At 36.6% G+C, this 24,800-nt stretch overlaps 1 protein-coding gene across 3 annotated transcripts in view; it reads right to left on the bottom strand.

Annotated features, from left to right (window-relative positions):
* Positions 1–24,800, bottom strand: part of LOC134541322 (epidermal growth factor-like protein 7) — a 186,803-nt gene that overhangs the window by 133,585 nt on the left and 28,418 nt on the right. Inside the window, exons 2-3 of one of the 3 annotated variants that reach the window (XM_063384727.1) lie at positions 16,292–16,415; positions 4,849–5,156 (exon numbers count right to left, since the gene is read on the bottom strand). In XM_063384727.1, coding sequence (XP_063240797.1) covers positions 4,849–5,153 — 305 coding nt within the window. In that variant the 5' untranslated portion in view covers positions 5,154–5,156; positions 16,292–16,415. Of the gene's footprint in view, positions 1–4,848; positions 5,157–9,068; positions 9,352–16,291; positions 16,416–24,800 lie in introns of those variants that run through there. The other 2 variants (XM_063384729.1, XM_063384726.1) reach the window with 2 other exon arrangements.

Here is a 24,800-nt window from a genome sequence, read left to right as displayed (position 1 = left end):
ATTCAATCCTAGTTCCTAATCCTAGTTTCCCAAACTTACAAAAGTATTATTTTATTGCAGTGCTGTAGATAATAGGTAGAGAACTGAAAAATTCGCGGGTTCATTACGTGCTATGCTAAAATTCAAATAATTATACCTCAGTGCTGCTTCTGCCATTGGTCCACTGTTAATCTGGAGGACTGAGGGCCAATTAGAGACCCTCACTCATAGAAGTGTCGAATCACAGGCCACCCAGTCGTGACGACTCACAAGTCAGCAGCCAATGAACAGTTGGCATTTGCCCGAGTGTGCAGAGGATATTGGAGTCTATCCTAAAGGTCATTGAACCCGCGAATTTTTCCGGTCTCTAATAATAGGACAATGTGTAAGGAAAGGCGTATCGCCTTAACTTCGCCACCAATAAAGTCGATGAACAAAATTAAAAAAAAAAATACTCGCCTCTGTGGCGCTCCTCTGTAGTGGTCCGTGTGCAGAGGGGCCGTAAAAAAACGTCCGAAACCAGGCCGGCACCAGGGTCTCCACAAGGAAAAAATATTTCGTACCAACTTAGGCGAGAAAAAAGTACTAGATTAGAAAAAAAGTACTAAATTATAATTTGTTATGGTTTTTAACAATTTAGGAAGTTATTATGACATTGCAATGCTCTAACTTAAACTTCACACCACACAAACGTACATTCCATAGTTTTTTTAAAATAATAACGCTTAATAATAAAACATATTGGAGTTACAATAATATTATTATATTAAAGAAAAATGTACTAGATCTGTACTAAACCACTAATAAAGTTATAAAAGTACTAGATCTAGTACGAAAGTACTAACTGTGGAGACCCTGGCCGGCACGACTGCGACAAGATGGCCTCCCAACTACCTCCGGCGGCGACGATACACGGGGCCGCGTCACGCGCATTCCAGGGCCCTGGCGGGAAGCCGTTTACCTGCTCGTGTGACGATTTGCTCGGGGAACCGGGTTGGAATAAAAGAAGGGGGGAAGCGAAGGGTACGCAAGGAAACAACAACCACCCTCCACCCCCCTTCGCCTTCCCGACACAATGACTCTTCCCAATAAAGATAACAATCTCGTAGTACAGGGAAGGAAACTAGCCGGGTCGGTTAGTTAGTAGGCAGATCGGACATTCCATCTTTGGATATTTTGTGCGGCCTTTCTCGTAAGCTACTCGAGGCATTTTTTTTTCTGGCTACCGGAATAAACTACACATTCTTTTACAGGGAATGAGTCGGCCAAAGAAATACGCAGGATTTAATTTGTGTGTAAATGTGATTGTTAGAGACTGGAAAAATTCGCGAGTTCAGTGGCCTTCAGGATAGACTTCACTATCCTCTGCCTACTTGGGCAAACTGCGCCTTGTTCATTGGGTGCGGAATTTTCAGGCGTTTTAAGTGGGTAACTTGTTGATTGGATACTTCTTTGACTGATGGTCTCTAATTGGCCAAGAGTCCTACATATTAACAGTGAACCAATTGCAGAAGCAGCACAACGGTATAATTATTTGAATTTTAGCATATCATAAAATGAACCCGTGAATTTTTCCTGTCTCTAGTGATTGTGTATGTGTCTGGTGACAGAAACACGAGTGTTTTTTTTTTTAATTTTTTTTTAAGTAAGTGCAGAAATGCTCTTGAACGTATGTAACCCCTGAATAATTACCAAAAATGCAGACACACGATTATTTGTGGACTCATTGGTAGAGACCCGGAAAATTCTCGGGTTCATTTCGTGTTATGCTAAAATTCAAATAATTATACCTTAGTGCTGCTTCTGTCATTGGTTCACTGTTAATCTGGAGGACTGAGAGCCAATTAGAGACCCTCACTCATTGAAGTGTCGAATCACAGGCCACCCAGTAGAGACGACTCAGAAGTCAGCAGCCAATGAACAGTTGGCATTTGCCCGAGTGTGTAGAGGATATTGGAGTCTATCCTGGAGGGTTCGGGTCTCTACTCATTGGGTACCAAAGTAGCAAGCAACTGCTTCGCGTTGATTATTGGACTACAGAGCTGACATTCCCTTGCAAACAAAACTTAAGTGGTTGCGTAATCACGTGTGAACCAACTAAATATCTGACTTTTTTTTATCGACCAATCAGCATTTTAAAATGGCTTTGTTGTGTACAGGCAAGTTGATTCTAATCTGTGGCGAAATGAAACCGGAAAATTATCGCGGCTCTACAAGAGTATTGTGTTGTTTACTACGATGATGGCACACTGTTCCTTTCAAATGTTACATGCCATGATTAAATTATGGAAATAAAAAGTTATCGAGAATACCAAGCCACATTAATATAAAATTACCCGAAGAAAAACCCGAACAAATTCCTTTATTCGCTTGATCAGTAGTAATTACTGCTCTCATACTACTTTTATTACATGTATTAGCAGGAGCAATCACTGTATTATTAACTGACCATAATATAAAAACATAATTTTTTTGATCCATCAGGAGGATGAGATCCAATTATTTATCAACATTTACTTGGATTTTTTTGGCCACCCAGAGGTATGTATTCTAATTATTCCTAGGTTTGGTAGAATATCACATATTATTTCACACGAAAGAGGTAAAAAAAAGGAACTTTTTGGTAGTTTTGGTCCTCAAATCTTCATAATAAATGGCGCGGTTTGAAAACTGCTCAAAATACCCGAGAGGTTTCTGGTTACGAAAAGCATTCAAGAATGCGCTGAGGGCGGCACAGCAATTCTGTTTACGTTTTTCGTTTTTTTTTTTTTTCAGGCGAGTGAAAACGGCTGAATATAGTGTTTACAGAATAATTTCAAGGCATGAGACTCCCGCTAAAGATTCTAGAAAACACTAAAAAAAAAACTAAAAAAAAATCGGTTGTCTGTAAAGTCGGTTTACGGACGATGGTTTAACGTGACAACGTCATAACAAAACATTGATGACATGATTGCATACTTTTATGAATAAAATTGAATAATTTTTATTGAATTATCACTATATTGTATGGATACAAAGAAGGAGTGAAATGAAATCTGCAATTTAATTGATAAATTTACTTTTATTTGCACTCATCAATTCAAATACGTTTATTACTTTAACGAACAGATTATTTTTACTATAACTTTTATACATGTTTGCTATTTAACTTCTTCCAATCTGTGTTAATCTGTTAAGGATAGGACGATGATAGGAATAAAGTAGGAAACGAATGGGAGTGTTTAAAGGTTAATGTGCCTCGAAAAAGTCAAATCGATGGTTGTTCCAATCGAGTGGAAGAGATATAGATGCGGCGCAAGCGTACAATGAGCGTAACGGGACAAAGCGTAACGGGACACATTTTCGTGCGTGCAGCCGGTTTTCATCGATTTATTAGACGTCACGTAAAAAAAAATGCAATACACCTTTATCTTTATTTCTCCGCAATATAATTTTTATGGTTTCCACTCGGATCTCACAGTTGCCGTATGTGCTTGACGAGAAGACAGCGCGCCAGTTCAGAGCCTTGCGCTTAGAGGCGATACCGCGCCAGAAGCACCAGCGAGCGAGGTCCTTATCGTCCCGTCTCACTGACACACAAAAAAACACCCTTTGACTGGGTGGACCTCTCAGGAGAACACTTCATGTCATATCTAGACGAAGGGAGAATAATCTCGAAGAGCTTGGGTAGAAAAAAAATTCTCCAGGTAGCAGTCAACCTGATCGTATATTTTAGAGGGATATCGTTTCAGAAACTTTCTTTTTTTTTCCGCCAGCTTCAAATCGGTTCTGTACAAGAAAAGGAAAATAGTTTCCCAAAAAAGAGGCAAACAAAAGAAAGGTTTCGTAAAGAGGAGAAAGAGAGAGAGAGAAAAAAAGTGAGAAAGAGAGAGAGACCTAACCAAGGACAGAAATCTCTCACGACAATCATTATTTTAAGGGGTGCCTCCCATTTCAGGACATGATTTTATATTTATATTAATCACTGATCAACTTTTAGACTTTTTCAATTGTTTAATTTTCACGAAATGAAAAATATAGGATACAGCGCATACTTTTTGCGTAATAAGCTGCCAAAGTTTTTTTTTTGGGTTCTACAAATAAGAAGAATTTAATGTATTGAAAAATTGAAACTTTTTAGGTCTAACTGCAGTGCCACTGGCTACTTCATGATATGGTTTGCATTTCTACCACAAAAACTCATTTCATGTTTTTTTGGCTGTCAAAATCGTAACAAATTTGAGAATTTTTGAAATTCCGGGTAAAAATGAATTAATATTTTCTGAAAAGATCTTCAAACCATTTCACGAAGTAGCCAGTGGCATTGCAGTTAAAACCTAAAAAAAAAAAAGTTTCAGTTCTGCATTAAATTAAATTCTCCTTATTTGTACAACCCAAAAACGTTTAAAAAATGTAACTTTGGCAGCTAATTATGCACAAAAAAAGTATGCGCTGTATATAAATTTTTAATTTCGTGAAAGTTGAACAATTGAAAAAGTCTACAAGTTTATCTGTAATTGCTAGAGACCTGCAAATTTCGCGGATTCATTCGGTGATAGGCTAGAATTCAAACACATATACCTCTTAGATAATTTTGCTATTGGCTTACTGTTCATCTGGACGAATCTCCACCAGTTATAAACCCTCAACCAAAGAAGGATCGAATCACAGACAAACCAGCTGAGACGCCTTACAAGTCGGCAGCCAATGAACTTGCGTTAGATGTTTGCCCGAGTGTACAGGGGCATCGTGCAGTCTATCCTGAAGGCCATCGAAACCGCGAATTTTGAAGGTCTCTAGTAATTGCTGTCAATGTAAAATGTTGACCTGTAATATGGATGAGGCTCTCCACTTGACGAGTGGATTGTTGCGTGTTCTAGCTCGACTCACCCGGGCTTCATCTTGCTGATGTACACCACCGCCCTGGCGTCGCTTGACGCCTCCGAGGAAGACGCTGAAGATGCCGCAACCGCCGCCGCTGAAGACTCCCCCGCCGCCGCCGCCGCCGAAGAAGAAGAAGACGTCACGACGCGGTAGCGGAAGCCTCTGTGGTGATGGCCGTGGTAGCGCTGTTGTTGTTGTTGTTGTTGTTGTTGTTGTTGTTGTTGTTGTTGTTGTTGTTGTTCTGGCTGGTGGTAGTGACCGCAGGCGACAGTCGCCACAGCGAGGAACACCAGAGTCTTGAAGCTCTTCATCGCCTGTCGACCAAACAGTTTCTTCATGTAGCAAATGTCGCATGGTACTGCCAAGGTGCGGGTACATTTTCCTTTAAAAAATAAAACAAACTGAACGCTAGTTAGACCTAACGCTGTTATTTTTTTTTGACGTGACAACGTCTAATAAATCGATGAACGCTGGCTGCACGCACGAAAAAATGTCCCGTTACGCACATGATCCCGTTACGCTCATTGTACGCTTGCGCCGAATCTATCTCTCTTCCACTCGATTGGAACAACCATCGATTTGACTTTTTCGAGGCACATTAAACTTGAAACACTCCCATTCGTTTCCTACTTTTCTATCATCGTCCTATCCTTAACAGAATAACACAGATCGGAAGAAATTAAATAGCAAACATGTATAAAAAAGTTATAGTTAAAATAATCTCTTCGTTGAAGTAATAAACAGATTTGAATTAATGAGTGCAAATAAAAGTAAATTTATCAATTAAATTGTAGATTTCATTTCACTCCTTCCTTGTATCCATACAAAATAGTGATAATACAATAAAAATTATTCAAATTTTATTCATAAAAGAATGCAATCATTTCATCAATGTTTTGTTATGACGTGTCACGTTAAACTATCGTCCGTAAACCGACGGTACATACAACCAATTTTTTTTTTTTAAATTGAACATAAATATTCATGTAATATTACAGATATTTGTGCATTTACATGAGAACTTTACAACTAACTACAAAATAGTGTTTTTATCCCAGGTACCTTCAACAGTAAAAGTTATTCGTAAAAATTTCTTAGAACAGCTTTCCAGTATTAATTGCGCACATTAACGAGCGTAATGAAAAAAAAAATTAAACATCAATGAAAATATAAAATTATGCAATGATTCTCGTAAGATATGCCTACTCAGTGATATCTCCAAAAAATTATTTAATATGTGTAAAAATATCTATAGCAAAGTTTTGTACAACATATACAACATAATTATTGTGGTATTATAAACTATTTCTTAGCAATGGTTTTCCAAAGGAATTTCTTGTAAAATTGTAGCAAATGTATTTTTTTTTCTGTTTACTATTTGTCCACGTCAAACATGTGTTAGCCGCTCGCACAGAATGGCTGTGAATCCTGTTACTACAGTAGACAGGTAGCTGAGATAATCTCAGTCGATTACGGAACACAGACGGCGCTACAATAATTGAACACAGAGCTAGCTCAGAACATTTTCTTAAAAAATAAATGGCCCTAATTTATGATATCAAGGCAGCTGAAATTTTCGCATTATATTCTCCAGAGAGGCTAGAATGCATGTCATCATACGCCTTAACTGCCTTCAAATTGGACCATAGGTAGCTTTGTTTGACACGACCCAGGGGCGCAACAACAGGGGGGGGCAAGGGTATTTTGCCCCCCCCCCCCCCTCTGAACCTAGAAGTGGGGGCAAACGGGGGCAAAGAAAGTGCTGTGTAATCAATTTTTAGATGATAAAACTGCTTAAATAGCACCATTTTCCACCTTGAAATACAAATAAAAAGGTATATTCCACCCCTTTGGAAATTTAGTTGTTGCGCCCCTGACACGACCTAAAGGACAAAAATAAAAACAAACATTAAACAACTCAGATGATCGAATCACATGCTATCCGGCCGTAAGGTAAAAAATGGCACACCAGCCGATGGACAACAGACAACTACTTAATTTTGTACAAGTGTATGAAATTAATTGTGGTGCTAAAAAATTTCTTAGATTTCGAAGGGTTATGGTGTATAAATATTATGTCTGTGTGCATGTGTGCATACGGTTGTAAAAGTTGCATTCAAACGTGAAGCGCATCACTTGTATTTTAATATACCGGTTTTAACTACCTTGCAACATCCTCATTATTATCTGGCGTTCAGGGTACACTGCAAATACCTGCGTTAGCTAAAGAATTTTATATATATTTTACAAAATGTAGTTTTATCTTTTTTTATGTCTGGCAGGATATAAGGGATACTATCCGTAACGATTTTATAAATTATGAATAGTTAAGATATTCCCGACGAATATATTTATTTTGAAGAAAGAAAAAATTAAATCCACGTGTTAATTGCCAATAAATGTCAAGGATAAAAATTTCCATTACATGTTTATAAAACGAACGTATTTTTCTTTAAGAGTAATTTACACTAAAGGTATCGAACCATGGTCTGTGAGGAAAAGTGAACAACAAACGTCGATAATTGTCCAAAAGAACAATGGTCTCCGGTTCGGTTATTACGAAAACTGTAGTGTGTACGGACCCGCCAACATTTGCATTATGTATTTTCTGGTTTCAGGCTGAGACGCGCGCACACCAGTCAAACCATTTCCTTTTTTTAAATTAACTAACGTCAGCAACATGTCATCATCTGTCCGGATGTCTTCAGGTTGGGTAATAATAGATTGGAGGTTTGTGAAACTACCCACGTAGTAACAAAAAACATTTGTCATTCTTCGACCTTACAGTGGTATGCAATCTGGCGCTTATCCTGTTGATAACGCGTATATTTGACATACTGTAAATTATTATATATATATTTTTTTTTGCAAATGGAACATAAACATTTTATATAAATTTGGTACATTTAAATGAAAACAACTTCGTCACTTCAAAATAGTGCTCGCAGCGAAACTTCTGTTCGGATTCTTTCCCGGGAATTCATGCTTTTTTTTTTTGCTGTCCCATCACATGCAAACTGTTCCCTGAATATCTTTCCGGTACTAACTGCGCTACACAATTAAACAAAATTAAATTAGAATTTTTGTCTATCAAATCATCCATTCAATTTAAATATCTTTTTTGGTAAATATGTAGTTGGGCGGTATTTGCGGAAAAAAAAAATGCTAAAAATCCGAAAATACTTTTATTCTATGCTCTTTCACTTCCTCTTTTCAAAACAATCGGCGGAGATAAGAAATTCCAAATACTTTAGGAGATATCGAATTTTTTAATTTTGCAATACAAGACCTGTGCAACCATTCGACCGGAGACATTTTTGTTATTTTGCCGTGTGTTCCTGATTGCGTAATTAATAAAGTGGTTGATTAGGTCAGGCCAGTTACGTTATTTATACTTTCAAACTAAGTCGAAATTAAAAATAATGTGAAATTATTTTAATGGCTGTTTAGTTTTAAAATATTTATAATGTAACTGACCTGACCAAACAAACCGGGACAGAGGATGAACAGTAAACTAAAATGGTCGATTATGTCAGGTCAGTTACATTATAAATACTTTCAAACTAAGGTGATATTAAAAATAATGTGAATTTATTTTAATTATTCTTTAGTTTTAAATTATTAACAATGTAACTGACCTGACCTAACCAACCGGGACAAAGGATGGACAGTAGGAACTCACGTAATTTTTTTTTACTTATTACTTGCGCAACAATATTCAAATAACAAATAAGACTTTAAAATTAGAAACGTTAAAAACTCACCTAACTTGGAGGCGGTAATTAAACACCTTTTTTTTTAAACAATAAATGAACTAAATGATCACGTATTGGTTCATTTGAATTCTGGCCTATCACGAACAATCACGTGACATCATTATCCAATAAAAAAAATAGATACTCGTAAACAACAAACAATGGTGAAAGCCACATGAATGCATTGGTATTGTGATGAAATTTAAAAATTCGTTATCCCCTTAAGTATTTGGAATTTCTTACCTCCGCCGCTTTTAATAAAAAGAGGAAGTTAAAGAGCATAGAATAAAAGTATTTTCGGATTTTTAACATTTTTTTTTCTCGCAAATACCGCCCAACTACATATTTACCATATACTTTTTTAAAATTATGCTTGAATGAAAAAAATCAATTAAAAATATATATATATATCTATATACATGCAAATTGCAACTGCAAACTGGTTCTCAAAGGATTTTTTTTGTATCTTACTGCGATTTTTTTTATCCCAGGCTCGGCGTCCGACGCGCCTTCTCTTGAAAAAAAAAATAAAAAATTGGCGGGAACCGACACCCGGGAGTGGAACACCACGCACTCGCACACACACTCGAACCGGCGCGGACAGCTGTTCTGGCTGTTCAGGAGAATCCGAGGTGTTCGTCCATGCCTCGTGCGTGTATTATCTATCCTCCCCCCTCCTCTACCCTCTTCAGGCCGTCACGAGAAAATGCGCGCCGCGGCTACCTGCGGCCGAGTCTGCCGGCGAACTGGCTCTTCTCTTCCGCAGCTGCGCGGGAAAATAAAGAACGTGGAAGAGAGAGGGAGGGTGGGAGAGAGAGTGAAAGACGGTTTGTTGAAGGAGGGGGAGAAGAGGATCTTCTTTCCCGCACGTGTGGCACACGTGTGTGTGTGTGTTCTGGCGTACGTGCGTGCGTGCGTGAGCATCTGCGAAGGGGATTCCACGGGTGTTAGCGCGCAGAGGAGGGGGGAAAATCTCTGGAAAATTGTGAGCTTCCAGGATCAACCGCAGCACGGCGCTGCTAGTCGCCACCGAACCGTACCACCAATGACACTGTATTCTTTTTTTTTTTATTCCGTACTGTAAAATTACAGATGTATTTGTAAAGATGTACATTTACCAAAAAAAAAAAAAAAAAAAAAAATCTCGTTCGCAGTAACACACTCGGGAATTTACGTTCTGCGTTGTCCCAGTACCTACAATAAAAAAAAACATTATATTGAATTTAAATAAATCGCTCTTTTTAACTTTCGTCTGTTTTTTCTGTACTGTAAAATTACAGATATGTTTGTAAAGTTGTACATATACAAAAAAAATATTGTTCGCGGTAACAAACTCGGGAATTTGCGCTCTGCATTGTCCCAGTATCTCAAATAAAATAAAAAATATATTGACTTTTATTAAATCGGCCTTTTTAACTTTCATCTGTTTTTTCTGTATTGTAAAATTACAGATATTTGTAAAGCTGTTCATTAAAAAAAATGTTGTTCGCAGTAAAACACTCGGGAATTTACGCTGTGCGTTGTCCCAGTACCTACAATAAAAAAAAAACAACATTTTATTGAATTTTAATAAATTACTCTTTTTAACTTTCATATTTATCAATTTAATGTAAGGTTTCTTAGGTTATATTTTATATATTTATTTATCAGTTATTATACATTTATAAAAGTTTACATTTGTCGAAATACCGTATGTAATTTGAAGTGACTAGATGCACTCGCATACAAGTTTGCTTCCGTGAGTGGTAAATTTCCTGGTTAATTAAGTGAATATTGTTAACAAAGTATAAAAAAGGGGTGAATAAATTATTATTTTTAAGTTATTTTCAACTGTTCCCTGAATAGCTTTAGCGGATGAACTGCGCACATTAATAAGCACAGCAATAAAAAAAAAAGTCCAACTATTGAATATTCGATTATCTTTCACCAATATAATATTACGCGCCAATTTTCGTGCGAAAAACTAAGTGTTGTCTCGGAAAACGTATTTCATATATGCAAAAAATCACCCTAGCCATGATTCTACAAAGTTACAAAATATTTATTGTAGTATTACAAACTATTTTTTTGGTAACTGGTTACCATTTGAATCTTTTGTTAAAGAACAGAATTTATTTTTCCTATACAGACACACATGAATGTAGTCCCGGATACACGCAATTGCTAAATATGTCACAAGAAACCTAAACAATATACAAGAGAGATTAATATGCAAACACACAGAAAACGAGCCAAAATCAGTCGATAAAAAAAAATTACAGCGCAGAAAATTCATTGGATGGAAATTAGTCAAACAATTAATGAAACACAAACGGACAGTATGGGCTAACAACGAAGAGACAGTAGAAAGAATACCAGTAAATATAGACAAAAAAACACCTGAAAACACAACGACCAAAAAAATGTTTCTTATGACATTAACGGCAATCAGCAATTGTGTGTGTTCAAAACTATGTCTTGAATCGATCTTCTCGACTGCATGAACCATTCAGAGAACAATAAATTTCTTACAATAAGTTTTTAATGTCAGATTATTTTTGCCAGTTCATATAAAACATGTCATCGAAATAAAAACCATACTCCTAAAAAAATTGAATCTAAGAATTATTGTCATCAAATAGCGTTCATAAATTTATATAAAAAATAGTTTCATTGTTTAAGTGAGAATATTAAGACTTGAGATCTCTGTCTCCTGACAACTGATTATTAGGGGCAGGCATTTTTCGCGAATAAATCTGAACGCCTATTAGACTGCAACAAGATATATCCGCACCAACAGTTTCTTCCTTGTGATTGCCGGTCGTCGCATTATTTGATCGAGCCTCTCAGGACGCGTTTGCTTCCGCACTGAATTACTGTGATTGGTGTTGTAACAATCGATATGTACCTGGAAGAAACTCACCCAATCACGGAATACAGACGATGCTACAGTGTTTTAACTTTCAGCTAGCCTTGGTTTCTTTTCGCGAAATATGCATGGCCCTACTTATTATGCATATGGAAACAAAATACTGGCTAGTACTGGCAAGAAAGTATACACGATATTATTTTTGTGTTGACATACACATGGAGGTAGTAGTCTTTGCCACGGGTGTCTGTTATAAAGTTGAAGTCGCTCTGGATCATCAGTTGGCGAAACAAAACCCGTAGCTTCGTTAGAAGGGCAATGTTAGAGGTTTGTGTAGTAGCTCAAAAGGAACGCGCTGCGAATACTCGTAAAAAAATGGGGAAGCCTAAGATGCACATAAAGTTCTGCCATTCCCGATTACACCCGAACAATTCACCTTCGGCCAACTCCGGGTTTATTTATATATATTTATATTTCTCTGTTTATTTAAATGTGGCTATACTAACCTAACTAACCGTCCATAGTGTTTTAAAGTGTTTTAATGTAGCTAACCTAACCGACCACTTTTAATATTTGAATTCATTTTTCCTGCGCAAAAATAAAACAAATCCCGAAGTTGGCCGAAGGTGATATTGTTCGGGTGTAATCGGGAATGGCAGAAATTTATGTGCATCTTAGGTCTCCAGTAAAAATGCCATCATAAAGTGATTGTTGTCAAAAAGATATTGTAACACATCAATAAGGAATTAGCGTTTAACATCTTTATATAAAAAAATAATTATTTTACTCTTCTAGTGAGAAAAAGCGGGATATTAGTTAATTTGAAGTCAATTATTATTAGATAACATTGACTTATATCCAGTTTCTCATACTATACGCAAGAGACTAACTTCGGTTCAGGATCTTCTGTCAGAACTGACAATTTCAGATGTTGTGAACACTTGCACGTGCGTTTGTATGCAAATAAAATAGTCAAACGGTTATTTTAAATAATATAATTAATGAGTTTTAAAGTTATGTCGTCACGGTCCGCAAAGCATGGCCGTCTAAAGCGATTTTCTCAAAAGGCGGTCGAGCAATCGATCTCGCTCGATGTCGAGTCGAGAGTCGGCTGGATTTGGAATCGATTCGGGTTTCGATTCCCGGAGTTCGTTTCTCGCGAGTTGGAAGAGCGGTGGAGTTAGGGTTCCGGTGGGGTTTCCTTCGGGAGCTCCCGTATTTTCCGCCATTACACTCTGCCGCTGATTCTACTCTCCGTTCCGATATTTCATACATCGAATCTCAATTCTTAATAGTCGGGAATGAAATAATGTACAAGAGAAAACAGAAATGTTTTATTTGTAACATTTCATTTTTTTTTTAAACGTTAAAATTGAAAAGGGAACCCAACCACACAAAATAGTACACACACACACACACTCACATTCACATTGAAAGAAAAAAAAAATGAAATCATAGTTTTTTTTATGTAGACTGAAAATAAAACGTGGCCATGCTCACTTGCACATTACTTTCTCACCAACAAAACCAGATTTCGGTTAAGTGATTCCCAAATCGAAAACAAACATACTTTTTTTAAGAACTTTTTATAACTTGAAATTTTAATTTTTTTAAAGTGAAATTATTGCGGGAATTTTAAAATTAACACAATATTTTTTTTAATTTGATGTTTTAAGTGGATGACATACTTTGATACAATTGGTTTTCAATATCTGTATGTTTTAAGCAGCCAGTTATTGTTTTACCTAATACAAGAAGAAAATTGTCACATTTTTAGACGTGGCATTAGAGGAATGTAACGAATGGTAAAATTGAACTAAAAGTATGTTCTTCTGAAACCAATAGCTGGACATGATGAATGAAATAATGCAAGGGATTTGCCACGTAGTGAGGTTAGCGGTGTTATTTTGAGTCACGGCAAGCAGAGCAATGTGTGTGTATCTTTCGCAAGCGATATGAAAACATTAAAGGGTATTCCGGATTCGAAGGGCGGATTATATGCAGCCTTACCGCCAGAGGAAAAAAACATTTAAACACCCGGAAATAGCCCAGCAGAGCACTTTATCACTCGCTGGTACCATATCATCACGTGGGAAAAAAAAAAAAAAAAGTCATCCTCTCACGTCTACAGACAACGATCATATGTAATTTGCGAGTCAGCGGTGCGCGCACGGCTGCATAACCACCCAGGCGTCGCCTTGACTTGCAAAATGGCTCGACCCACATTTCTTGCATTAATTCTACAGCCGAAAAGTAGGGAAGAAAAAAAAAGAATGAACTGCGATGCTATCTGCCTAATTCACTGTTATACTGCGTGGCGTTGCGATGGCACGATAGTTGCTGTACGAGGATGATTGAGGCTGCTAAACTTAACTGTTACACGAATGCTTGGCACGGGGTCAAATTTGCTTTCAAAATGTCCCGCCCTTTCTGCAGAGAAACAAAACAAGATACATCGTAAAAACAAATACACGTTGGCTAGCCTCTCAGCACTCGCCATAGATGTGCGACATCTAACCTCTGTAACGAGCAAATTCATGCGTTCTTGTGTTGCAAATACATTTGCAATACAAAATTCTGACACGTAATTTTATGTTGATTTTTGATGTGACAACGTCTAATAAATCGATGAACGCCGGCTGTACGCACGAAAAAGGATGACTCATTGTTTTGTTACGCACATTGTCCCGTTACGCTCATTGTACGCTTGCGCCGCATCTATCTCTCTTCATCTCGATTGGAACAACCATCGATTTGACTTTTTCTAGGCACATTAAACTTAAAACACTCCCATTCGTTTCCTACTATTCCTATCATCGTCCTATCCTTAACAGAATAACACAGATTGGAAGAAGTTAAATAGCAAACATGTAGATATAAGTTATAGTTAAAATAATCTGTTCGTTAAAGTAATAAACATATTTGAATTAATGAGTGCAAATAAAAGTAAATTTATCAATTAAATTGTAGATTTCATTACATCAATGTTTTGTTATGACGTTGTCACGTTAAACTATCGTCCGTAAACTGACTTTACAGACAATCAATTTTTTAACCTCGGGGGCGCAGACGAGAAAAAAAGATTCCTTGAGTATTTGCGGTACAACTTTTACATTTTCCAGCAGCAGAGACCCCGCTTCGCCCAAACGCAGCAGTTGCAGCAACACTGTTAAAAAAAATGTCCCCTTCAATTTACCAAGACCACTGGTTACAAATTATCCGAGGATCTTCGTGAATTTTCCGTACACTAAGTTCACTTACTTTCAACATAAATGTAAAATAATATTCTTGGTTTACTGACAGAACTTTTAAAAAAAAGCTTGGTTAAGTCTACAGTATGGTATGATGATCCATTATTATATGTTATTTAATTCAAGTACAAATTTTGATAGATATTACTTAAACGCACTCTTCAGACCAAAGCCCGTTATTATTTTCAACGGTCCTGTGAGGGTTCGTAAAGGAATTCACAATCACGACAACAACGCTGTCAAAATTTTAAATGTCGTATTTGCTGTCAGATATCGCAACGTCTAAAATTTCTCGATAGTAAAAAATACTTTTTTTATTCTCTGCCCTGTAATTATTCCAAAAACTATATATATCGAAGAGGAAGCCAAACTCATATCAAGGTTAATAAATTTAAAAAAAATTATGAACTATAAATCGTTAAACGTGTTATTTCAATGAATAAACCTTAAAAACTCAAAAGAACTGTGACTTTAAACTAAACAAGTTACAACAAAACGATGTCAAAATGCGATGCCAACTAATAAAAATGCGTAAAAGGATGAGAAGAAAAAAAGAAACACGCTTTTGATCCACTACAGTGAGAAATGTTGCTTCATACAAAAATAAAAAATAGAATAAAATTTCGTATGAAGATCATACTAAAAATATTAAAATGTTTCAACTTGGTGGTTTATGTAACTTTATTGAACCATAAAGAAGCAAAATATTCTACTATTCGATTAATGAATTTCTAATTCTAATTCTAAAAATACGCGTATGGAAGATGTCGGCCGAATTGTAATGTTATACACTTAATTTTGTATTATTATAGGAGACAAAATTTTCTTCACATTTGGGAGTAAAGAAAAAATTTTTTTTGCTTACCCTAATATGCAATTTTTATCATTTGTGTTGTAATGAATTAATGATATTGTAAAGTATTTCTGGAGGCGATGTCTAAAGCAATTCCACTGCAGTTGGTGAGATATTTGTGCGGGAGTAAAATGATTTCGGAACGTCACCTAAGAACGCCATGTTTGATGCTCAAGTAGTAGAAACAGTGGTGGGGAGGAAGAGCTGTCAGAAACGTCCAAATGTTTGAACTGATGGGGCGCTTGCGCAGGGCTTACGAGCAGACAACTTGTTTACTCAGTCCGTATCAAATAATGTTATTGGCTCGGAGCGACAAAAAAAAAAAAAGACGAAAATAAACATCTACCCGAAAAGTCAGTAATGGGCCCGTCTACCAACGAGATAAAGAAAGCGAGTGTAAATATTTCCCACATTTTTTTAAAATTTATTGTGAGACCCGTCTATTTACAATGAAATAATAAAAATACTAAAAAGGCTCGTGTGATGCATTATCACACGCTGTCGAGTCTTGTGTTTGCCTTTGAACTTTTTTGACCTCTCTCTCTCACCTCCCAACTCACGTGCGATGTGAACTCTGGGGTCAACGGATGAAGAAAGTTTCTGACCAAACAGCCAAACACTGCCTTTAAGTTTTATTTTATGGTATATGTAACTCACGTAAAGAAGATTTATACCGATATAAGCCACACGATTTTCATAAAGTACTTTAATGCAGCTATGGAAATCAATACTAACCGCTTACCTATCAAAAGTTGGTTGTTCGGACAGCAAATATCGCCGCCGCGACATGACTTTGTCATGACTGGAGCAGACTTTGAGGGATGATTCTTCAATGGTTTTTACGCTGCTTTCGCTGGTGTTGAGATCTGAAATTGATCCCAGGACATTTGCAACACCAGCCAGACACTTAAAACACTTGGCCAACGGTTTCGACCGGTTTACCATTTCAGACAGAACTACGAGTAAAATTTACTATTGATTTAACATTTTACGTGGGAAATACGCCATTGCTGATTTATGTTGGTTGTCATTGTACCTTCCGCATATCATGTTACATTTATTAAGTAAGTAATGAAGAATTTGCAGTATAAATAAAAAGCAAGAACTTCTACTGTCTATCAAACTACCATGGATGCGATAGTAGATAATCTACAAGGTTTATTTGGTAAAATATCATTTGTATTAATTAAAAAATTTTTACAGACTTTACGAAAATACTGTATGTTTTACAGAAAATAATAAAACTCATAAGAGCTATCTTGTATGTGGAAGCTACTACTCTATGTCTTCGTGCTGTATTTTCTTTAATATAGAAACCTTTCTGTAAAAACAAAAAAATAATATTATTTTATTATTTAAAACACGATTTTTAAGTAAATACAATTAATTGTAATGTAAGATAAAGTAGTAAATTGTTTTAAAGACTACTAATTTGAAAATTACAATTGCTAGAGTAACTTAACATCGAAGAATATCATAAGGGAGATGTAATCATAACTAAACTATCCAGCCATAGTTTTACCAGATTTTTGAAGTGAAACTTCTTTGTGTGCAATGGGAGTAAAATTTTAAGGCCGAATTTTAATCCAACGTTTTCGTGAAAATTGTTTTGAAAGGTTTCTACGCCAAAAATATATAAAGAGTTCACTTACGGATTGAGGTTTGAATTGCCAAATAAGTTTCACTTCTATCACATGTACTGAGTTACACGCACTCTTTTTTTTAATTGCATAATTTTTCAAAAATAGTAGCTAAAATGTTTGGAAACAAAAATTTTTAAGATTACTGTGACATTGTTTTTCGAAGCAGGATAAAAATGTGGTGAAAAATTTAAATGAATTTTACTCATATTAATAAAGGTTATTGATGCTATAATGTAAAATATTTGATCACATCACTATCACAGAAGTTTAAAAAGTCGGACACATTATCGTCTGGTGTTCCTAACGTACGTACGTAAACCACGTTTCCTGAACTTCCCTGCTTGTTTACTGTTTCTGGTAGGCGTGTGGTCGGCTAGTACACATAACAGGACCCTTCAGTAAAGTTTTATTGGGCTTTAATTTTGTGTACGGTGACTCTTTCCCCCTACCCACGCCCATTAATTTTTTTTTTGTTAGGGCGCCGGCCAGTGCATCGCTGCACTAGTCTCCAAAAAAAAAAAAAAGACTTTTTAATGTGATGCTCGTAATGAATTCCGTCGCGCGGACAACAATGGCCTGGCGCGGGGCGTGTGGGTTGTTGTTATTGTTGTTGTTTGTATTGTGTCGGTGTCCCCGCGTCTTGAGAACCACCTCCGGGACAGACACACGCCCCTCCGAGAAGAATAAACACACACGCTGCCGTGGTGGGGGAGCTGAATTGTTGCCCCTTGGAAGGGCAGCTCTTCAGGATTTTTCTGGCAATGGTTTGTTTGTACAGCGACTGGAAGGGCAGCCCATCCAATTTCAGAAAACATTTTTCTTTAAGCGTTTAAATAATCCTGAAAACTTGCCCCCTTGGAAGGGCAGCCCATCAGGATTGTTCTGACAGTGGTTAGTTTAGGTTAGGTTAGGTTAGGTTAGGTTAGGTTAGGTCACTTTACAAACTAACCACTGTCAGAAAAATCCTGAAGGGCTGCCCATCCAAGGGGAAACAATTCAGACAACCTTTCAAAAACACTACTGTCAGAAAAATCCTGAAGGGCTGCCCATCCAAGGGGAAACAATTCAGACAACCTTTCAAAAACACTACTGTCAGAAAAATCCTGAAGGGCTGCCCTTCCAAGGGGCAACAATTCAGACAACCTTTCAAAAACACTACTGTCAGAAAAATCCTGAAGGGCTGCCCATCCAAGGGGAAACAATTCAGACAACCTTTCAAAAACACTACTGTCAGAAAAATCCTGAAGGGCTGCCCATCCAAGGGGAAACAATTCAGACAACCTTTCAAAAACACTACTGTCAGAAAAATCCTGAAGGGCTGCCCATCCAAGGGGAAACAATTCAGACAACCTTTCAAAAACACTACTGTCAGAAAAATCCTGAAGGGCTGCCCTTCCAAGGGGCAACAATTCAGACAACCTTTGAAAAACACTACTGTCAGAAAAATCCTGAAGGGCTGCCCATCCAAGGGGAAACAATTCAGACAACCTTTCAAAAACACTACTGTCAGAAAAATCCTGAAGGGCTGCCCATCCAAGGGGAAACAATTCAGACAACCTTTCAAAAACACTACTGTCAGAAAAATCCTGAAGGGCTGCCCTTCCAAGGGGCAACAATTCAGTCGCCCAGCCGTGGTGACGCACAAATTGGGAAAGAATACAGACGGAGCTTCAGCCGCCAAACGTTGAAGTCGTCTTTAAAATTGCTTCCATAGTGGAAGGCAATTTAAAAAAAAAACGAATGACAACAAAATCGAGGGATAGAGTTTGGTGTTGCAGCTACATATCTATCATCTCCATAGAAAATTTAATCACACCACTGGATAGCTGAATGATCAAAGAATACCGTTACGCCAAGTTGAGCACCGTGACGCTTCGCGCGCGGTGTAGAGGGAAAGCGCCGCCATTTTGAGGTCATTTTTGCTGCGTTTCGAGATTTCCATTTAGTATAACTTTTGACACGGAGTAGCTACGACGTTCGTTTGGATTTCAATCGTCAGCTTTCGTCAAAATCTATCGATTTGAATATATAAAAAATTAGTGTAAACAGTGAATATATATGGTGTTAAAATAAAAAATGTTTAATGTCACCCTATACGCGACTTTAGTGTTCAAACATTATTATAACATACATAAAATAGCGTATTTTATATTTTGTATACAAAATATTACCTGTTACGTACACGTATTCACGTACAACACACGGCCATGTCCATGACACAGCCACAACCCATTTTTTTCTTCTGATTTTTCACTTACCAAAATGGTGAACGCTTGTTTATACATTTCAGCTGTTCTAGCTTATTTTTTTTTTTTTCGTACTCCCGTAGTTAAGCTGCTCGGAAGAAGATTATATTAAAAATAAATATTACTGGTTAATCCTTACTAATATTATAAGTGCGAAAGTAACTCTGTCTGTCTGTCTGTCTGTTTGTCTGTTTGTTTGTTACCTTTTCCCGGCTGAACGGCTGAACGGATCGTAATGAAATTTGGCAAGGAGATAGTTTATATCCTGGGGATGGACATAGGCTATCTTTTGTCTAAAAAAATAAATTTTAAACGTGTTAAAAAAATATATCTTAATTTTATGTAATGTGTGTCATAGATATACAAACTGTTAGTGTCATTCCTCTATGTCTGCCAAACAATAGCTTTCAAGCCATTACGTTACGTTTTGCTATTGTAAGGAACTAAGTAGAGAGTTAGAAAGAAATAAAGATCTTGACAGTTTGTAGTGTCGCCATATTTGTTTCAATTTTCAATACCGTTTTTTAAATTGCAGAAAAAAATCATGTTTCATAGACACATAAATAGTGAGTGTGTGTCATTTCTCTATGTCCACGAGGTCTCGCCGCGTCAATTTTCTCCTTGGGGCGAACCCGTCCGCTTGATTAAATAAACAGCTTTTATCGTTGAATGAATTCATGATTTATTTCATGAAAATCTGCTCTCATAAGAAAGTTAGTTTTATAGACATTCAATAGGTCTCTCTCTCTCTCTCTATCTCTCTCTCTCTCTCTCTCTCTCTGAAGATCAATCTATGAATCGTTACAAATTTATTTCCTTTATTTTTTTAGTTTGATTTTATACAATATGATTTCACTAAAAATCAATTTCTACCCCTTCCTATTTTCATTTCAACATTACGAAGTTTCACTTCTTCCGCGCGGAGGGACTCCACTCAATATGTTTGCATGCAATTAAAAACTATTTTTTAATGATGCCAAAGAAGTATAACTTCTCATGCGCGTACCTAAGTACACGCACCCATTTTTTTTATTTAATTTCTTTTATATATATTTTTTCTCCCTACCTAGGGCACTTATAATTCTTTTAAATTTCACGTGTATGTTTTCAATGTCATTCGAGTTGTACAATTTTTTTTTTGTCAAATTGGTCATTATTTATCCTTTGTTTCATTTTGGAAACATACGTATTTTAGATATTATGACAAATAGAAAAATTAGTTTCACTAACATTCTTAGGTTTTTATTGTGTTGATAGTTTCAAGTTTAATATTATGTAGGTACATTAATTCTTAAACTTATAAATTTCTTCGAAATTTATTCATAGGTTGGTAGGGCCTACTAATATTTTCTATTTGTCAATATTGTTATTTTTTTTACAGTACCTACTTATTTGCAAGGAGTTTGGTTTAGTGTTTATAATTTATCTGCTGAGCGTCAAGAGTCTTAGGGCTGCTGAGACCAAAGACCAGAAATATTTATCAATTATGCAATATATTGTTGAAAAATTTGAATTTTACTATTTCAGGAAAGTTGATTTTTTTATTAATTAGAATAGCTACGTGTAATTGCCATCTTCCTTTATTTCATATTAAACATTATTATGTTTGGTTGAGTGTGAGATAATTTTATTTATGTATGTTTTAATTTCATTTAATGTCTTATATATATATTCTTACCTACCTACTTCCATTAAATTACAGGCGGATGTTAACATTGTCATTCCAGTTGTATAAATTTTTTTGTCAAATTAGTTGTTATTTATACTTTTTGTTTCATTTTGGACTATGTTTGTTTTTACTTAATTCAAAGATTTGTGGTGTGTACAGGGAGTGATATCTCTATTAATTTCTATACTTCTTTGGATAAGCGGAATATTGCCACCACAGTTTTACATATAAACAAATCCTACAAATGTTTTAAACATTATGACAAATAAAAAATAGTTTCACAAACATCCTTAGTTTTTTTGGTGTGTATAGTTTGAAGTTTAATATTATGTATGTACGTAAATTCTTAAACATACAGTTATTTATTAATTTATTTAGATAATTATTCATAGGTAGGTAATAAGCTTTCTATTTGTCAATATTTTTATTATGGTAGATAGGAGTATACAGTAAATGCCTACATTCTTAAATTCCTTTATATCTCTTTCGATTTGGAGTGTTTCCGAGCCATTCGGGGTCCTCAACATAACCCCCCCCCCCCCCAGGTGCTTAAAGCCCCAAAATTTCGAAAGTTTAAAAATTTTTAAAAATCTATCTCTTTCGAGTTTAAGTGTTTTCGAGCCATTCAGGGTCCTCGAACCCCCCGCCCCCCTCTGGGAACAAAGCACCAAAATTTCGACAATTTCAGGAATTTAAAATATCTATTCTTTCGAGATGGAGTGTTCCAAACCATTCGAGGTCCTGAACATCCACTTTCCGCAAAAGTGAAAGCCCTAAAATTTCGAAATATAAGAATATATATAATTGGATGTTGGCATGCATGACGTCGATAAACTCTTACACCGTTTGACCGATCGCCATGAAAGTTGGCACATCGAAGTGTTTTTATCATGGAGAAGGTTTATATGCTAACCATTTTTTTGTAACTCGCCGCTAGATGGCGCTGTAGCGCATCAACTTCTAAACCTTTCAACCGATCGCCATGGGTAAACAGAAAACCATAGGTCACAGATACACAAATAGTAATTATGTGTCATTTCTTAATGTCCACCACACTGGACATATCGCTATCCATTTTGCTGTAACTCGTGGACAATATATCACCCGGTGTTCAGCCCGGGCAAAGCCGGGTACTGCAGCTAGTATGTTTATATATATTTTAGAAGTAGGAAAAAATCTTCATAACACATACCTATGTAATGATATGAGTTGCCTTTTTTCCCCTTACATTTTAACCTCCAATACAGTTAGAGCCAATACATTTTTTAAAAAAACAAACGGTCGCAATATTGGTACGTGTTGTTCACTGAAATCCCTCTTCACTTTTTGGCTTCACCTCCCCCCCCCCTCCCTCATCTAGAATCGGACACCCCACTCCGTCTCCGTTCACGTGTCATCATTTCAGGACGGGCCTTAGAGGCGACAACGCGCTGGAAGCACCGGCGAGCGTCGCACTTAACAACCCCGCCTCGCCGACGCAGATACGCCCCCTGACCAGGTGGCCGCGTGGCCGGGGCGACCCCGAAGAAGAGTCGTCGACGAGATGAAATAATAAAAAAAAGGGAAACGACTGGAAGCAACTTGACCCGGACCGTAGAGAAAACAAAAAAAAAAAAATCCCACCCGGTGAGAATAATTACCAAGGAAGTCACATTTGGGCGCGGCGCGCTGTAGAAAAAGGTGCGCCTTGGAAATGAATGGCCGTTCTCAGACCAAACTCCCACGTGTTCCGGTGCCTATTTTGTTTTATTAAAAAAAAAAAAAAAAGAACGCTGAGTTCCTTTTCCATATTGTATGTCTTTGCCCGGAACGGCCTATTGTTCATTCCACACATCTTTACACGCTATTGGTAGATGGAAGGTCCAATGAAACATCATTAAACATTATATGCTGCATTTCGAATAGAATTGTATCAGATTATGAGTGAGTTTGTTAGAATTTTGTGTCGTTAGGGTGGCTGTGAGTGTCAAATATTGTCAAAAATAATACAACTGTAAAAAAGTTCAAAATATCTTAATTTTCTTAATATGTTCTAATATATAAATCTGTAACGTCCGTCTGTTCGTTTGAGTAATTTTACCAATATGCGTGAAATAGTCATCTTATGACTCACTGTTCCCAATTCTGAGATTTTTAAAAATTTTGTCTGTTTGTCTGTGTGTATGTACCTACGCTTAAAACTCGAAAATGGCTTGACCGATCTTTCCGAAATATAGAATACAGTATGATCATGCGGTTGTGAAAATGATAGGCTATCTGTCATGCAAGATAAACATTTTCCAGTTTATCATAACTACATGACAGACGTGGAATTCCGTGACAGCGATTTGTTTTATACGATTGTAGTTTTATGATGAAATTCATAACCAACAAATTCTATTTATAACTGACATACGTAATTATCAGCATTGTCCAGGGATCGTACTGAGGAGAGGAACCGATCATATCAAAGAGTAAATTAATTAGTAATTTTTTTATTATTTTTTCCCTTAAATTTCTAGATAAAAATTTACAGGATTTTAAAATGGCGGCCAAGATGGCCGACAATATGGCGGATACCGTGGTATACTACTGCACACTAGCAGGTAAAAATTAAATCAATATGGTGGCAGCACAATCTAGCAGATGGGATTTGTACTATGTAACACTATCGCTCCTTTTATTGATTACTGAAAACAAGATGGCGGCGGCGCCCTCTAGCACCTCTAGCGCACCTGGTATCGAATCATGAAAATAAAGATGGCAGCAACGTCCTCTAGTGGATTATGCTATTATTCCTTCAAATTAAACACAAAATTTTCAAGTCCGAATATGTGTGTTATTTTTAAATACCTTATTTAATTCTCGGTCTGGTAAATGTCTCGACGGCCATGCGGATTAAGTTGTATGTTTCCCAACCCAGGAATCTGAACTGCATGGTTCGAATCACGACGGTTCCAATGTATTTTTTATAAACAAAAATTAAATGAAATATGCTGATAAGGACCATAATAACATTGGCAGGTAATGGAACATTGACCTTATGTGCTTGAGAAATAGCGATGCTGCGCTCTCTAGGAACAAACAGAAGAAAAAGATGGTGATATCCAAGATGGCGGCTTACATCGGAACAGAAAAATCTAAGAATGCAGTAATGACATCAAATAATATGGCGGTCTCCAGCAGACGTAAAAAAGATGACTAACATTACGTTATAATCGAAATAAGTGGTTGCGCAATCAGATCCAAGATGGCGGCCGTGACATTAGGTTTTTTTTTTTAAGATTGCGGGCATAAAGAAAATTGTAACGTTCGGGTAGTGGAGCGCTCAATTTAAATTTGGCGGAATTTAAGATGGCCACTGAGGTAATAGGTCAAGGTCAACGTTCATCCAAGATTTCCGGCGTGAACCAACCTTACACCTCACCCAGGACCCTGTCCTCGGAACCCCTTATTTATACTACTTATGTCACTGAAGTTTTCTTACGTCCTTTTTCAAACAATTTTCCTGGGTAAAAAATTGGGATGGTTTACTGTTACCAAAACACAGAGTTAGGCTTTCATTTTAATTATCAACAGTTTTCAGTTGTTTTATAAATTTGATGGTGTTGAATAAAGAATGTTAAATTCCTTGGTAATTTTTCTGATAAAGAAGTCACTCGATCTTTGATTTTTTTAAGAGAAGTATTGCAACGCTCTCCAAGGTATGCGGTG

Source organism: Bacillus rossius, chromosome 18 (genome assembly GCF_032445375.1).
Source record: "Bacillus rossius redtenbacheri isolate Brsri chromosome 18, Brsri_v3, whole genome shotgun sequence".
Taxonomy (NCBI): domain Eukaryota; kingdom Metazoa; phylum Arthropoda; class Insecta; order Phasmatodea; family Bacillidae; genus Bacillus; species Bacillus rossius.
The sequence above is the reverse complement of the archived record's forward strand: the minus strand, read 5'-3'. Positions and strand labels throughout refer to the sequence as shown.